This window comes from Chelonia mydas, chromosome 10 (assembly GCF_015237465.2).
Source record: "Chelonia mydas isolate rCheMyd1 chromosome 10, rCheMyd1.pri.v2, whole genome shotgun sequence".
Classification (NCBI taxonomy): domain Eukaryota; kingdom Metazoa; phylum Chordata; order Testudines; family Cheloniidae; genus Chelonia; species Chelonia mydas.
In genome coordinates, this window is record NC_051250.2 from 33,904,674 (window position 1) to 33,922,297 (window position 17,624).

Here is a 17,624-nt window from a genome sequence, read left to right on the forward strand (position 1 = left end):
CTGTTGCAATTGTGATGTAGTCTACCAGTAAGGCTGTTTATTGCAGTGATTATGCATCCAAAGAAGCAATTATTTGAAGATGCAATCCAAGGACTTTTCCATTTCTGTTTGCCTCTACTTAAATAAAAAGGAAATTCAATGGAGAATTCTACTCAGATGCAGCACTATGGCTGAGATTTTTAACAATTCAAAATGAGGAATTTCAAAGATATGTTTCCCAAAGCAATTGCAATTCAGCCAGTTTAGGCAGACTTGCAAAATTCTATAAGCCCATTTGCCCAAGAAGAGTAATCTATTTCTTGGCAGGCGAGAAAAATAGTTTTTTCATTATCACCATTATCACCATTCTGGCAAATGCATCAGTATATTTGGTGCCTAGCTAGGTACATTTTCACAACAGTTTTCCAAGGCTGACAATGCTCATATGAAGTATATTGTGGCACAAAAATTAGAGGGCTAATCCTGTAAACACTACCAGGCATGCAGATTCTTCCTGGCTGTGTGTGCATGCGGTGGCTGGGAGGGAGTAGATAGTCTTTTCTCCCTTGCATGGCCCATATATGGGGACTAAAGGTAAATTCATGGATGATGGGTCCATCAATGGCTATTAGGTAGGATGGGCAGAGATGGTGTCCCTAGCCTCTATTTGCAAGAAGCTGGGAATGGGTAACAGCGGATGGATCACTTTATGATTACCTGTTCCGTTCATTCCCTCTGAAGCACATGGCATTGGCCACTGTTGGAAGACAGAATACTGGACTAGATGGACCTTTGGCCTGACCCAGTTTAGCTGTTCTTATATTCTTATGTTCTTATGAGAAAGGAATGCATTTAGGGTAATGCAGCCATGGCTCCTCTAGGGGCACACGATGCCTGAAAGAAGGTGGGGAGGGGTGGACAGAAGGTACAGTGATGGCTCTGTCTCCCCGTCCCCCAACATACCCAACAGTCAGCAGAGCCAGCTGGAGTGAGGGTAGGGAAGCTGCATCCCATGGAGGAGTGCAATGAGAGGGGTGCTGTCTCTGTGCTCCTTAGAGCTCAGGGAGGCAGTTGATCTCCCTTAAACAGATTGCCTCTTGGGATTCCTCTTGCAGCAGGAGTTCTTTGTTGCCCAACAGCAGCCCTGCTAAAGTCTCCAGGACTAGTACTACTTCCTGACAAATATCACATTTTAAAAGAATCTAATCGGTCTTGATCTCTGTTTTTTTCTTAGCCCTGCCATGGCCATTTTTTCAAAAATAAATTGCAATCAGAATAGTGCTACGTACTCTACTGCAAAGAAGAAGAGAATGGGAAAAAAACCCTTTCACGCATGTTAAAATGTGCTGGGTATGTTCAAAGCATTTGCACCTTTGAAACTTTTTGATCGTTCAGAAAGTTGTTTAATTAAAAAGAGCTATGCGTTTGTTGAAATTCCAGCAGTGAAGATTATTTGCTGTTCAGCTAGAGTAGATCATTTCATTAATTGGTCCGGAACTAACCAGCTGAGGTAGGTTTGAGTTATTGATATTTCCCATGAAATTATCAACTCTAATATGCTGAGACTGGCTTATTGGAGCTACGGCCTAGGATATCAATACATATTAACAACATTCAGGATGCATATAGACTGTGAACAGCAGGAAAAGCAGATGGAGAGATCACCTCGTGTATCTATTGATTTGGCATGGCTATTTAAACCTGAAGAGTGTAGGGGGGGAATACAGTTGGCTATTCAATAATCTAATTTGTTTGGGCTTGATTACTCCACACTCAAGCTGGCAGGGGGAGCTATGTTTCTGGGATGTTTTCAATCCTAGAGCAGGATGGGCAGTGTTTGCACTGATACCTATTTTTAGGGGTCTGCCTACTAGATGACCACTTTAGCATGGCCAGGGCTTCATGGAACCCCACTGGTGGAGACTACTTGATAGACTGCCCTGACGCAGTGCGTTCCTAAGTGTCCTGACCACATGCTCTTCTCAACCAGTACCAACTCTTTTGCCACTGATCGTGTTTCAATCAAACAGAGAAATGCCACTGAGTTGAGTGTAGCACCTTGTTTTGTTGGCCAATTAACAGACCCCCACCAGATATTGGCTTGTCCCTCACCAATTAACATTCAGAGCTGACACTTGCCATTCAGGATCACAGGATGGGGCCATTTAAAAAACAATTCTTGTTAAAATCTTCAGGTTCAGTCACTTTGAAATTCTACCTATCTAAAGATAAATGTTCTCCCAGTTAAAATACAGGCTCAGCACCACCTCCAGTTTGGAAACAGATCTTTGTGCTGAATGCTTCTCTTTGAAGTGAACTAGTGTGGAAGAATTTAAAATACAGGTATGTCTACACTGCAATGTAAACGCCGGGGTAGTGGGACTCGAGTCAGCTGACCCGTGTTAGGGAACCTTGGGCTGGAGCTTCTACACTGTATTTTAACCCTAAGTTAAGATTATTCTGATCACTGCTCAAACCAAGGGCTCTAGCATCCACGCTGCAGTGCACAGACCCAAGTCAAAGTAATCATATATCCCAAAAAGCCCAGCACCACTCTAGCCCTAGGAACTGTGGGAAAGCTTTAGTGCCCGCCTTGCACATTACCAGGAAGCAACTCGCTTTACAAAAGGCTTGATTGGTTCACTCTCCATTGCAAACCCAGGAGGCCTTCTCTGATAGTGTGCTTGCAGAATGCTGATCAAAACAGGCTGGCTTAATGCTGATTTGAATTTCTGCCATTTGCCAAGGGGGAAGAGAGCGTCTGTTTTCAACAGAGTGGATTCAGATTGTTGGGATAGAGAGGACTAAGGAAGTTGTCCAACTGAATTGTGGGATACTACCTACTGACTCTGGGGGTTGAGTCAAGCAGGGCTGTGGCTGCATTGCAAAGCAATAGGGCTCAGATCCTGGGTCCCAGCTGGACTTGATCTCAGACACTCTGGTCCTGCAGGGTCCTGGGATCCTGGGTCCAAGCCCTGGGTCAGCGCAACTGCAGTATATAGATGCAGGGGGGATTAGCCTTGTGCCTGGGCTCAAGCACAGGCTTACACTGCAGTACAAACATACCATAAGAGACCTGCCCCGCTCAGCTATCTCCTGGACATTCAGAGAAACAAAGGAGTGGCAGAAGCGGGACACTCAGCCTTTGGTTGGGGAGGGAATGCTCTGGGTCATCATGGTCTTGTGACCCCCTTCTGGTGGAGGATTGGAGTAGCATTGCCAGGCTTCAGTGGACACTATATCAGCCAACCTTGATGGGGGGAAATTTCCACGGAAGATGGAAAACTGAAGGGGGTAAAAAAAAGAGATCTGCCAGATCTATTTCCCACAAAAGACCGTTATTTATATTTTAATACATGTGTCTGTTTTTCATTACAGTATCATAGTGGCCCAGCGTATAGATTATAGCTTTCCATACACATGCATGGCTGGCTATGTGTAGGACTCTCTTCTCCCCGTGAAGTTGAGCAGGGTCCAGACACAATCCCAATCCTTGTTTACCCAGTATCCAAGCACCAAGAAAGTCTAGTCCAAAGGGTGTGCACTCCAAAGGAGTCCCACTCTCTTCCACAATGGCAGACAGATGCTATTTTAGGGGAAGACTGAGTGTATGCTGTGCTTTGTTAAAGGGTGCTAAAGATCCCCCAGATCATGGAGGCACTGCTTTGCTCATTGTGTTTAAGGCACTTCTGTAAATTTTAGCCAATGACCAGGGGCTGCTGCTGGCCCAGTGCACCACTATAAACAGACTGTGGCTTCTAAAAACCAACCAGGAGTCTGTAGCATGCATCTACATGGGCCTACACAACACAAAGTAACCTGCTCGATTAAAGGGTTGAGTTTGTCTCAAAACCAACAAATTTCCCAATGAAAAAAATATCAACAGCCATGTTTCATTCACCTGGATGGGAGATGCAAACACAAATGAACTTCTGCCTTGGTGAACTTATATTTATGCATTTGCCAGTAGCAATGACATGGTGGATAATATGAGCTACTGACTGCAGTTCAATATTACTGTTAAAGCAGCTAGTTAGACTATTTGTTGATACTGCTCTTGAAGGGTGATACAAGCCATATATATACACACATGCTTTTCAATCCCTAGACGCTGGCAAAAAAGAACCTTGTTCTTCCTACACAAATGACAGCTGGAATAGATATTCTGTAGAATAAAAATTAATAATGAAGCAAATAAATGAACAGCTATCTGCTTACCAGAACATCTTTGATGGCAATTTTCATCACCTTTTCAGTCTCGTTTATCTCCAGAGGTCTCGCAATGGATTCCGTTCTCAATTCCTAGAAAATAAACACACACCAAGACGCTCAAGCATCATGCAAAGGAATTATCAGTCACAGAACTGGGGGCGGTCGAGCAACTCCGACAAAGGCGTGTGCATAATAAATGGAGTGGAATTTCATATTTATGCCTCATTGCTCAGGGAGCATCACAGAGCAGGAGGCTATGAAAAAGGTCAGCGTTAATGGAGGCCAGTGTTAAGAATTAGCAATGCAGACATCATTTCAAAGTGAGATAAGACGTATTGCTCTGAGCTGGGAACACCTTTAACCTGTCTTTAAGGGCACAGTTTCAGCCACTTACTTGTCATTAAAGTAAATTACACGGGTTAATACCCCACGCACCTTGCTCAATATGTACCCCAGAAGGTTAATTTTATTATCTTCAATAAAGATATTAAAAAGGTTACAAATGATGATCATACATCTGATCTACTTCAGCCCTACGAGCCAAACGCCTCAGCTATCCAGACTAAGGGCTTGTCTATGCTACAGGGGCTAGAGCAGCATAGTTAGAGTGCTGGAGCTATGACACCAATAAATCCATAGTGTAAACACGGACTACAGTGACAGAAGGCGGTTTCCCCCGCTGCAGGAACTCCACATTCCCACGTGAGAGTGGCTACGTTGATGGAAGGATTCTTCTGTTGATCTAGCTGTGTCTACATCTAAGTTTTAAGCATAGACCAAGCCTAAGGAATGATCAGAACCACTACCACTAACCTAGGTAGCAGAAGCAATCAATCAGTAGATGTTATGTCCTGTCCAGTTCCCCCTTCCCAATTCAACTAAGACCCATGACAGAGGGGGAGGAGGTGCTGACTGACTTGGATTCAACATCCCTCACCAAAAACGGTGCTCATAGGTGGACAGCAGAGGTTGTTGAAAGCCTTATGAGCCTGGTCAGTTTGTGGGTGGAAGAGGATTTAGCACTCATCTGTACAAGCAAATCTAGTTGCAGCCGTGTTGGTCCCAGGATATTTGAGAGACAAGATGGGTAAAGTATTACCTTTTATTGGATCCACTTCTGTTGGTGAAACACGTAAGTTTTCAAGCTACAGGAAGCTCTTCTTCAGGTCTGGGAAAGGTAATCTGATCATCACAAGACCTGATTCAGGGATAGATAGTCCACACATAGTTGGAAGCTTCCATTTTTCTTTTAAACAAAAGGAGGACTGACACACTGACAGGCCAAGTGGACTTACAAATAAAGACTTTGGCTAGGTTCTCCTGAAGGTATGTGTGCAGCGTGGCTAGTTCAGGCTCAGACATGGCATATATATGCCCAAATGGAATGTCTGCCCATGGTAGTAGCTCTCTTGGGCAATCGTAGTCTCTGTACAAGGGCAAGGTGTCTGCAGGTTTTTCCCCCCCAAAGACATCCTTGTAATCTCTGTATTTGGATGGAAGTCAAGGACCAAGAGCAGTGGACAGCTCTGCCGGGCTAGATCCCCGGGCACATGATCACTGGGGAACCACTGCATGCCATTTCCTGGTGTTAAGAAGTGCTACTGGCAGAATTCTGAGAAAAATTCGACTGTTTATTCATGAAAACTGGTAAGGGAGTTGTGGAGGGCCAGTCACAATATATCCAGAAACAGAGGGAAATGAGGGGACCAGATGGCACTAAAAACTGTAGGGTCTTTCGATGTCCGTGAGAAGAACAGTTTCTGTGGCCACTGACAGAGGATAAGAGGGACCTGTTGATCATCTTTCCTCATAGGCAACTGGAAATAGCGTGTCTTAGCTTGCCACGGTAGTAACAAAGGTTAAGGCACTGCAGATGCTGTTTCTTCAGGGGCAAGTTACCAGTGGGTTAGGTCTATCTGCATTGGCTCAAGTGGTGTGGCGGAATAGCAATAGCAGTTGGGAAGCCCCTCTCCTTTCTTCCTGTTGCTCAGGTAGACAATTCACAATATGGATAACAAGATCTATGAAGGTGTCTAGACTTGCTGGGGTCTCAACTGGAGCCAGTTCATCCTTAACCTCATCCCACAAGCCACCTCAAAACTGAAATAACTAAGTTGCCTCATTCTATTTCCGATATGAGACAGCGGAAGTGAGCTACGGAGGAAGCAGCTTCCAACAGATGAGAGGCCCGGTCCAGTGCCTCCCTTGTCAGAGGGCTGACTACCAGGCTTACTTTGGTATGCTCAGAAGCATACATCTGCAGTCAAAGCAAGAACAAGAGGTGGCACTGATTCATGAAGCCTTGGAATTTGGAGTTCCCATAGAATCATTCAGGCAGAGGAATAGCAGGTCTCAGCTCAGATGACAGTGCAGCCAGATAGGCCCGAAGCACAGCATTCTCTACATGGAGTTGATGGACTTGCTCCCGCAAACAACTGATTTTCAGTGGTCAGCTATGCATTCTGTGCCTGCAGTGCTCAGCTGTCTGCTGGGAGGCGGATCACCTGCTCATGCAGTGCCAATGCCCCTTCAGGTACAGAGAACTCTGTTGGGTCCATCCTCATCTGGGCCCACTCAGAGAATTTAGTAGTAATCCAAGCAAGCTGTATATACTGCGGTGGCAACCATGCCTATTAGTTAGAGTTAGCCAAGATCTGAATCTGATGCCAACCCAAAGGTCAGAGCAGGACAGATTCAGGAGTCAAGCCAAGAGTCAGAGACAGCACCAGGTGCCAAGCTGAAGGTCAAAGCTGGAGTCAGAGTCGGGTGCCAAGCCAGGAGTCGAAGTCAGAGTCAGCATCAGGAGTAGGGCACAGGAGCAGGCACCTGCAGCAAGGCAGGGAAGCAGGAACTGGAAGTAGACAGTGGTGTGGGATAAGGAGAACAGGAATCACAAACAGGCAGGGCTCATGAGTCAGGCAAGTAAAGAGGGTCTGTAGTAACAAACAGCCAGGAATTCACCTAGTTGCTCAGGCTTGGTCTACACTATGGGATTAGGTTGAATTTAGCCATGTTAGGTTGATTTTAAAATGACTGCCTCCACACAACCAACCCCATTCCGTTGACCTAAAGGGCTCTTAAAATCGACTTCTGTACTCCTCCCCGACGAGGGGAGTAGCACTAAAATCGACCTTGCTGGGTTGAATTTGGGGTAGCATGGACGCAAATCGACAGTATTGGCCTCTGGGAGCTATCCCAGAGTGCTCCAGTGTGACCGCTCTGGACAGCACTTTCAACTCCGATGCGCTAGCCAGGTACACAGGAAAAGCCCCGGGAAATTTTGAATTTCATTTCCTGTTTGGTCAGCATGGCGAGCTCACAGCACAGGTGACCATACAGTCCCAGAATCGCAAACGAGCTCCAGCATGGACCGAAAGGGAGACACTGGATCTGATTGCTGTATGGGGAGAAGAATCTGTGCAGGCAGAACTCCGATCAAAAAGATGAAATGCAAATATATTTGCCAAAATCTCACAGGGCATGGACAGAGGCTACACCAGGAACACACAGCAGTGCCGCATGAAAGTTAAGGAGCTCAGGCAAGCCTACCAAAAGAGGCCAACAGTCGCTCCGGGTCAGAGCCCCATATATGCCGCTTCTATGAACAACTGCATGCCATTCTAGGGGGGAACCCTACCACTATCCCACCATTGTCCGTGGACACCTGCAAGGGGGGAGTCTTACACCACATGGAGAAGGATTTTGTGGATGAGGAAGAAGAGGAGGATGAAGAGGAGGAGAATGCGCAGCAGGCAAGTGGTGAATCCATTCTCCCTGGCAGCCAGGATCTTTTCATCACCCTGGAGCCAATACCCTCCCAAAGCAGCATCCCCGACCCTGAAGCCAGAGAAGTCACCTCTGGTGAGTGCACATTTGTAACTACAGCGCAGGGTTTAAAAGCAATAGTGTTCATGGTCACCTGGTTGAAATAGGGGAATTTTTGTAAGGGAACAGTAAAAGGACCCCATTCATGCTGGACTGTTTGCGCTTGGGTAAAAGGGATCATCCCAGAGAATAGCCACGCGGCGTGGGGGAAGGCTGAAGGGATCATCCCAGAGAATAGCCAAGCGGTGGGGTGAGGGTAGGTGTGTGCTTCACATCTACCTGAATACTGCAGCCCCTCCTTTTAAATGTGAAACCCAGCCCATTGCTTGTTCTGGGAAAGGGAGCTGCTGCAGTTTGAAAACATTCCCACATGTTATGAAGGCGTAAGAAGCCAACTCAATTTTACTCTCCTTTTTTATCTTCCCCTAGGTGCAATTGTTTCTACATTCCCCCTATCATCTCCATCCCTGAGGTTATCGCAGACTAGAAAGCAAAAACAAAAACAAAAAAAAAAAAAAACACGCACTCGCAATGACATGCTTTCCAAGCTCATGCAGTCCTCCCACACTGATAGGGCACAGCTTAATGCATGGAGGCATTCAGTGGCAGAGGCCAGGAAAGAATTAAGTGATTTAGCACTCATCCCCACTGCATCCACTGTATAACTGCCTACCCTCCTCCCCATGTTCCATAGCCTCCTCACCCAGAGCCCCAAGAACGTGGCGGGGGGGGGGGGGGGGGGAGGGGAGGCTCCGGGCACCCAGCCACTCCACTCCAGAGGATGGCCCAAGCAACAGAAGGCTGTCATTCAAACAAAAACAGTTTGATTTTTAGTGTGTCTACAATAAACAATGTGGTCTTGTCCTTCCCTCCTCCCCCACTCCACCTGGGCTACCTTGTCCGCTATCTCATTTCTTTTTTAAAATTAATAAAGAAAGAATGCATGGTTTCAAAACAACAGTTACTTTATTAAAAAGGGGGGAGGGTAGTTGGCTTACAGGGAATTAAAATCAATAAAGGGGGCGGGTTTGCAGCAAGGAGAAACACACACAACTGTCACACCGAAGCCTGGCCAGTCATGAAACTGATTTTCAAAGCCTCTCTGATGCACAGCGCACCTTGCTGTGCTCTTCTAATCGCCCTGGTGTCTGGCTGCTCAAAATCGGCCACCAGGCAATTTGCCTCAACCTCCTACCGCACCATAAACATCTCCCCCTTACTCTCACAGATATTATGGAGCACACAGCAAGCAGCAATAACAATGGGAATGTTGGTTGTGCTGAGGTCTGACCTAGTCAGCAAACAGCGCCAGCGAGTTTTTAAATGTCCAAAGGCATATTGTACCACCATTCTGTATTTGCTCAGCCTATAGTTGAACTGCTCCTTACTACTGTCCAGGCTGCCTGTGTACGGCTTCATGAGCCATGGAAGCAAGGGGTAGGCTGGGTCCCCAAGGATAGCTATTGGCATTTCAACATCCCCAACGGTAATTTTCTGGTCTGGGAAGTCAGTCCCTTCTTGCAGCTGCTCGAACAACCCGGAATTCCTAAAGATGCGAGCATCATGCACCTTTCCCAGCCATCTCACGTTGATGTCGGTGAAACGTCCCTTGTAATCCACCAGTGCTTGCAGTACCATTGAGAAGTACCCCTTGCGGTTTATGTACTGGCTGGCAAAGTGGTCTGGTGCCAAGGTAGGGATATGGGTTCCGTCTATTGCACCACCACAGTTAGGGAACCCCATTACAGCAAACCATCCAGTATGACCTGCACATTTCCCCAGAGTCACTACCCTTGATAACAGAACATCAATGATTGCATTGGTACTTGGATCACAGCAGCCCTCACAGTAGACTTGCCCACTCCAAATTGATTCCCAACTGACCGGTAGCAGTCAGGTGTTGCAAGCTTCCACCGGGCTATCGCCACTCACTTCTCAACTGTCAGGGCAGCTCTCATCTTGGTATTTCTGCACCTCAGGGTGGGGGAAAGCAACTCAGAGTTCCAGGAAAGTGGCCTTACGCATGCGAAAGTTTTGCAGCCACTGGGAATCATCCCATACGTGCAACACAATGCGGTCCCACCAGTCTGTGCTTGTTTGCCATGCCCAGAATCGGCGTTCCACTGTATCAACCAGCCCCATTGCAGCCATGATGTCCCAACTGCCACAGCCCATGCTTTCAGGAACATCTGTGTCCATGTCCTCATCAAAATCCTCCTCATGCTCTCTTAGCCCAGTTCTGCATATACTCCAGGATAATGCACGAGGTGTTTACAATGCTCACAACAGCAGCAGTGATGGTGAGCCGAGCTGAGCGGGCTCCATGCTTGCCGTGGTATGGCGTCTGCATGGAAAAAAGGCATGAAATGATTGTCTGACATTGCTTTCACGGAGGAAAGGACATGTACCCAAAACCACCCACGACGATGTTTTTCCCCCCAATCTGACATTGGGAGCTTAACCCAGAATTCCAATGGGCAGCGGAGACTGCGGGAACTGTGGAATAGCTACCCACAGTGCACTGCTCCGTAAGTCGATGCTAGCCACGGTAGTGAGGACGCACTCTGCTAACTTAATGCTGTTAGCATGCACATACGCAATTGACTGTATAAAATCAATTTCTAAAAATCAACTTCTATAAGATTGACCTAATTTCATAGTGTAGACATACCCTCAGACAACTTCCTTTGCCTCTCTCTTAAGTAGAGTCCCAGCCAATCAGTGTGGCTGGATGTCTCCCCGAATCAATTGTTATTGGGGCATTCAGTGCCCAGGATGTGGTACCACACTTTGCGATAGGCATGTGTAGGACCCATGGAGTGTGAAAGGTGTGTTGTACAGCGTATTGAGTATAGTAGTGAAGAGATGTCTGCAGGTTTTGCATTTGTTGTTCTGGAAGAGTCTGTTGCCTTTTTGACATGGTGTGCCCTGTTCTGTGGGGAGCTTGCTTCTGATGAGGAGCTTGGTGAGGCTGAGGGGGTTGTCTGAATGCCAGAGGAGAGTGTTCAGGAAAGATTTCTTTCAGGATGCGCTCCTCATCAAACAGGAGTTGTAACTGTTTAATGATATCCTGCATGCGTTCCAGTGTGGGGTGGTAGATGCTTTTTTCCCCTTCACTCGGGGTATTTGGGTGGCCCGTTCCATGATGCGATCTACTTCTCTGGTGTGTGTCCTTGTTTAGTAAGGCTGTTTCAAGTGTGTTAAGGTGTGTATCCCAGACTCTCTCCTCAGAACTATGGTATCTGAGTACCTGGCTGTAGATTTCTTGGTGTGTTTGCGGGCGATTACTGGATCTGTGAAGCTAACTGAGGTGATCCAGGGTTTGTTGTATATAGTTGTCCGTGGGGTTCCATTGCTCAGGCTTATCATGGTGCCCAGGAAATTGATGCTGCTACAGAAGCATTCCGACAGAGTTCAATGGATGAGTGGTGGTGGTTGAAGTGATGATGGAAATATTTGAGGGAGTTTAGGTCAACTGTCCAAACGATGAAAATATCATTGACATATCTCAGCTATATCATTGGTTCGGTGGTGTATTTGTCCAGAAATTCTTCCTCGAGCCAGCCCATGAAAAGAATGGCATACTGGGGATGCCAATGCCCCAAAGACAGCTATGTAGGTGAAACTATTCACTATGCTCTCGAATGAACTCGCACAGAAAAATGATAAATGACAAAAACACCCTGTCACCCTTGGGTGAACACTTTTCATCACGCAGTCACTCCATATGTAATTTGTCAGTCCTCATCCTCAAAGGAAACCTGCACAACACCTTCAAAAGACTAGCCTGGGAGCTTAAATTCATAACTTTGCTACACACTAAAAATCATGGACTCACCCATGCTTGACTGCTGGGACTGATTAGACTGCGGTGGAGTCTCAAAAAGATCCTTGCTCCTGGCATAGCTGGATCCCCTCCCGCCCTGGTAGCAAGTCCCCAATCCTCCCTCACTTTCTCATCGACCCCGTCATACCAGGGGCCTGTGACTCAGGCTCCTCGGAGATATCCACAGTGGGTGTGCAGGGTGGTGGTGGGGTCTCCGCCAAGAATGACACACAGCTCTTTGTAAAGGTGGCAGGTCTGCAGCGTGGCACTGGATCCACTGTCGATCTCCATAGCCTTCCAATACGGCTGCAGTAGCTCCTTTGCTTTCACGCAGCACTGCTGCTGGTTCCTGTTGTACCTCTTCTCCTCTATCACCCATGCAATCTGCTCATAGATGTCCACATATCTACAGCTGATCCATAGCTGTGCTTGCACAGCCTCTTCTACCCACAGGCCCAGGAGATCCAAAATCTCCTGTCTACTCCAAGCTGGAGCACATCTGGAACGTGTAGCTGGCATGGTCAGCTGGTCAGTTGCACACAACGGAGAGCAGCTACGTGTGCTTGCGAAGATGGACAACAAGGAAAAGGCATTTCAAAAATACGCACGATTTTAAGGGTGGGTGCACTTCTGGTCTCAGTGACCAATGGACAGTAGAGTTCACAATTGTGACCAGGATGGTCAGCGTTAGGCATTGTGGGACAGCTGCTGGAAGACAGTTAGGATTGACCTAGGTAACAGAGTGTCTACATTTGCACTGCATAGACCTCAGTACCTCTATCATAGCTCAATGCTGCTCAGGGTAGTGGTATTACTATGCCAGCGTAGTGGAGGGCTTACATTGGTGAGAGACTAAGTGTAGACATATGCACAACTAGGTTGATGCAAGATGGTTTACATCAACCTAACTTTGTAGTATACACCAGGCCTAAGTTTCTTCCACCACAAGAAGTTGGTCCAATAAAAGACATTAACTTACCACCTTCTCTCCTTCAAACAGAGAAACAGTTTATCATTCACCAGGAAAAAAAACAGGTTTCTATTCCCACTGGCCAGAGGGATATTAGAAACAGCAAGGCATTTATTCTTTAAGTACAAAAAACTACCATGTCAGACTCCTTTTAGTAACCCAATGAGCCACCCACAGAACACGTACATCAGATCTGGACTAACTGGTAACATTCAGACAAAACAGTTGATCCTCAGCAATTCAGGTTTCAAACATCTATGAAAAAGTAATGTGTTCTCCTCTCCTGCCTCCCACACTGTCCTTGGCTGCATGAAGTTTCACTCATCCCTTTACTGTAGAAATTGGCATGGATTTCTGCAGTGAGGCTCAATCCTGCAATCAATCAGAGCCACTAGCACAAATGCAGATCTGATTGCAGGACTGGAAAACAAGAGCATCACTGCAGTTGTTTAAAAAGTCATTTAGGGGAGAAAGGAGAGAAGACCTAAGAATTCAAGTGGATTTTCACAGCTTCTTTATTGGGGAAAAAAAGGAACTAAGACCCCGATCCTGCAAACACTTGTGTAATCACTTTATTTTACTACCACGATTAGTGCCATTGACTACAATTGGGACTACTCGCAGAAGTAAAGTTAAGCAAGTGCATAAGTGCTTGAAGAATGGGGTGGGAAGAAGTCTTATCAGAAATATCCAGCAATTATATTTTCTAAATGACAAACCCATTAATGTATTTTTAAAAATGGATATTGAAAACCATTTTCACATATACCTGTCATTTAGCTCACTAGAGCTATGAATGGTCTTGCACAGGAAGCTCCAATTCACTGACATTTTTCAGGAGGAAGCTCTAACTTGGTGATGCAGATTAGGTCTGAAAGGAAAGCAGATCTCACTGATCTGGCTGGGACTGCCTGAACTGTTTGGTTTTTGAAATAAAATTTACCTTACAAGTTAATTTAACATCATTAAACCATTATTAAACAAAGCTTTTTAAGTGAATATAGCTTTGACAGCCCCTATTTTCCCCAGGCACACAGACAGCTTGTGCATTCTCTCCATTCTCCTCCAAAACATGATGGCATCTGCCTCTTTCATTGTTAATTGCTTCTTTATTACTTGGTATTTATGACATTTAGGGCCAGATTTTTAAAACACAGGCTCCCTTCCCGTGCTCATAATTTGCAGATGCATATAACTGCACTTTTAATTATTTGCAGGCACAACTAATGTCATTACCCAATTCTGCGTACATACCAGGTAGTCAGACATCACAATGACATCAGCTGTGCCTTCCAAAAAGGTAGGCCAGGCTAAAAATTAGGGCTTGCACATTTTCTTTTAAAGTGATTTGCTCTTTGCAATTAGTTGTGCTGATCAGCATATACTTCAAAATACACAAGAGTTTTCCTTTAAATTAAATCTTAAAAGAAAACCTCTCACCAGGGATGAGAGTTATAGAAAAAATTATTAAGCCAAGAGGAGGTCGGAAATGGGAACAATTTAGAAATATATCTGATTATTATAACTGTTAATGAAAAGAAAACACACACGATGAACCAGAGAGGTATTCATGAGCAGATTGATTGTTTACCACTTACCCGTGCTTCCTCTTCAAGAGCCCAAAGCTCAATGGCTGTAGTGCTGCTCAATAAATACTAATTGGAAATCAGGGAAGCCAAGAGTAAAATTATTTTTGATTAACTAAAGCTGACAATCATTAAAAAAAGAATCTACAAAAACCCACAAGAGACACCATTTGCAGGTGATTTTAGTCCTATTTGCTTTGAATCACATTTGCAACTATATGCTGAAGGCAGAGATTTTAATTCAAAGAGTTTTGGATGTAATTTGTGAATAATATTGGGAAAGAGATTTCAAAATCCATGGGCCAGATTCTTAGTTATTCTACTACTATACTTGGGACAGGCATGGGGGGACAGGGGAGGTGACTAAGCCACTTTTGGGTTCCCCCATATTCTGGGGCTGTACAGGGTCTGCCTGGCCCTCACATGTAAGTTAGGGAAACCCCAGGGCTGCTCATCTTATGTTCTGCTTCCTGTGGCTCCACAGAAAACAGCAGTAGTGCAGTGTGCTTTAGCCATATCCCTGACACACTAGTCTCCACTCACCCAGCTCCAGAGATTAGAAGCAGGACCAGTGCAAAGCCCTTGTACTAGCTCTATACTAGGCTGAGAATTCCTCTGAGCTGGAGGGCTGGGAGGTCCCCTGCACAGGAGACTGTTTCTGCCCACTTTAAGACCTTGTCAATCTTCCAGGGTGGTGTAAAAAGGCTACAGCAGAACTGAGAATGAGGCTCTCTATGCTTTAAGCCCTTTTGATTCAGCTTGGTTAAGTTTAGGCATTACAGCTCACCTGGCCTCAACTGTGTATGTGCTCTGAATACTCAGCTGATAAAGTCCCTGGGGGCACTTTACCAATAGACAATAGCATAGCAGATAAGGTGCACAGAATAGCAGCTCTAGATTGCCAACTCTCGCCATCTGGTCGCGACTCTAGCGATTTGGAGATGTTTTTAACCTATCCCACGGAAACATGATGAAAGGCGCCAACTCATGTGTGATGTTACACCCCATATTCTTCACAGAAATATTGTTATGATATGAATATGGCATAACTAAGATATGCTTTATGCAAGAGGGGTCATGTGAGGTATCATTGGAAAGGTTAAGATTTACTGAATGTGTTTATCTAATCTGTATGCATGTATCATTTCTGTATCTAAAGTTAGGAATATTGTCTATGTAACAATTACAACTGTGTTGATATGTGCTTGGGAAACGCCCACCAGACAGTAAGCAATCAGTCTTAATGGGCCATTAGGAAAAGACAGTGAGTCTTCGAAGATGTGGATCCCCCACCTTCTCAGGAGTTCCTTCCTGGGGCCCTTGCAAATAAACCTTGTCTCATGGTTGCCCTGACACTGCAAGATCATGTGATGGTGTCACCTGATACAAAATACCACCTTGGACACTGCTGGTATTTTTCCACTGGAAACAAAGGTTTCCATTGTTATGTAAATTCTATTTAAGGCTGGGAAGCAAGATAATCTGGGTTCTCCATTTGCCTCCCCATGTGAGAAGAAAGACTGCTGAACGCTCCTGAACAAACCAAGGAATTAAGCTAGGGGAAGGCAAGGGCTGAGTCCAGGCTGAGAACAGTGATCTAGCCTGTAAAGAGATATAACTGGAACTCTGAGCTGCAGAAACTCTACAACCTGCCTAAACAACATTTACGGTGAGAAATTACTATGTGTAACCTATTTCTTTAATGTATTAAGCTTAGTTTGTGTGCTCAGTAATCTGCTTTGTTCTGTTTGCTATCCCTTATAATCACTTAAAATTTACCTTTTGTAGTTGTTAAACTTATTACTTGTTTACAGTATAACCAAGTTTGTGCAATTCATAACTGGGGGGCGGGGAAGAAGCTGTGCGTATCTCTCTCCACATTGAGGGAGAGGGCGTTTTTTATGAACTTGAGCTGCGCAGATTTTTCTATACAGCGCAAGACAATACTATTTTGGGTTTATTCTCCAAGGGGGTGTGTACATGAGCGCTGGGTGAATCCCGGAGCTGAATCCTCTCACACAGAGCTGACTTCAGTCTGTCTCTGCAGCTGGGTGTGGCCTTACCTGTATGTTTGTGCTAGAGAAGGCTTGAGGGCCTGGCACAGCAAAAACAGGGTGAGGAAGCCCAGGCTGGTGGAACAGGCAGGCTCAGCGAGACCCCAGCAGATCAGGTGACACTCATAATGCGGGGTACAACACGTCACATCATGAATAGCCACCACGACTGTCACAAGGGCTGAAGCCAGAAAGATGCTGCCATTTCCCTACAGTTTGTCTGCATGAGACCACCACCATTTTCAATAAGATTGAAGCCATGCCTATAGGCAAAATGGCTACCACTCTATGGTTCAGGGGAATAGGCAGGGCACAGGAGAGACATGGTGAAAGGGGGAGCAGGAGGCGGAGTCTGGCACATGGGGAGGCAGAGCAGGGATGGCAGGGTATAGAGCAGGTGGAGGCAGTGCAGGGGTGGAAAGGGAAGTGATGAGGGGTTTCATAGTAGGGGAAAGCAGTGTAGTGATGGGGGATTAGGAGCAGGGAGAGGCAGAGCACAGATGGGAAAGAAAACAGTGAGAGGGTCCACAGCAGAGGGAGGCAGGGTAGGGGTGGAAAGGCAAGTGATGGGGGGTTCTAGGGGAGGAGGAAGGGAGGGGAGGAGAGGGAGGCTCTGGAGCAGCAGGAGGCAGGGCAGGTGAGAGAAGGTCCAGGGCATCAGGAGGCAGGGTAGGAGAGAAGCAGTTCTGCTCAGTCTTGGGCAGAGAAATGGGTGGGAGTCAGGTTAGTATTCCTTGCACAAGGCTAAACCAATCACATATTATTTTTAGAAATGTATCTGATGTATCTGTGACATTACTGCTTATATGAATAATGATATAAGTTCTTTATTATGTATATCTGTAATCATCAACCCTAAAAAGTAATATAAGTTCTATGTGTGAGTGGGAATCATGGTGCATTAATTAGGTCAGAGGCTCTCAAATGATTTATCATCCAGCCCTTCTTTTAGCAAAGGAAATAAACTGTGGGGCGGGGGAGGGGGGTGGGGAGTCAAGACAGTAATAGGAAATGGATGGCATTTCCTCTGTCTTAGGGATGAGGAGAGGGTAAATGGAGTCTCTATCTTAGCCGCTAGAGAGAGGTATGCATTTTTGTGGGCATTAACAGTTGACTTTTGAATCTGAAATTCTCTCAAACATTGGCTGAGGATAGAGGAAAGTTAAAAAGTC

At 45.8% G+C, this 17,624-nt stretch overlaps 1 protein-coding gene across 2 annotated transcripts in view; it reads right to left on the reverse strand.

Annotated features, from left to right (window-relative positions):
* Window positions 1–17,624, reverse strand: part of CLUAP1 (clusterin associated protein 1) — a 164,837-nt gene that overhangs the window by 102,530 nt on the left and 44,683 nt on the right. For both annotated transcript variants that reach the window (XM_007054457.4, XM_037911344.2), the window contains exon 6: window positions 4,198–4,281. In XM_007054457.4, coding sequence (XP_007054519.2) covers window positions 4,198–4,281 — 84 coding nt within the window. The remainder of the gene's footprint in view (window positions 1–4,197; window positions 4,282–17,624) is intronic.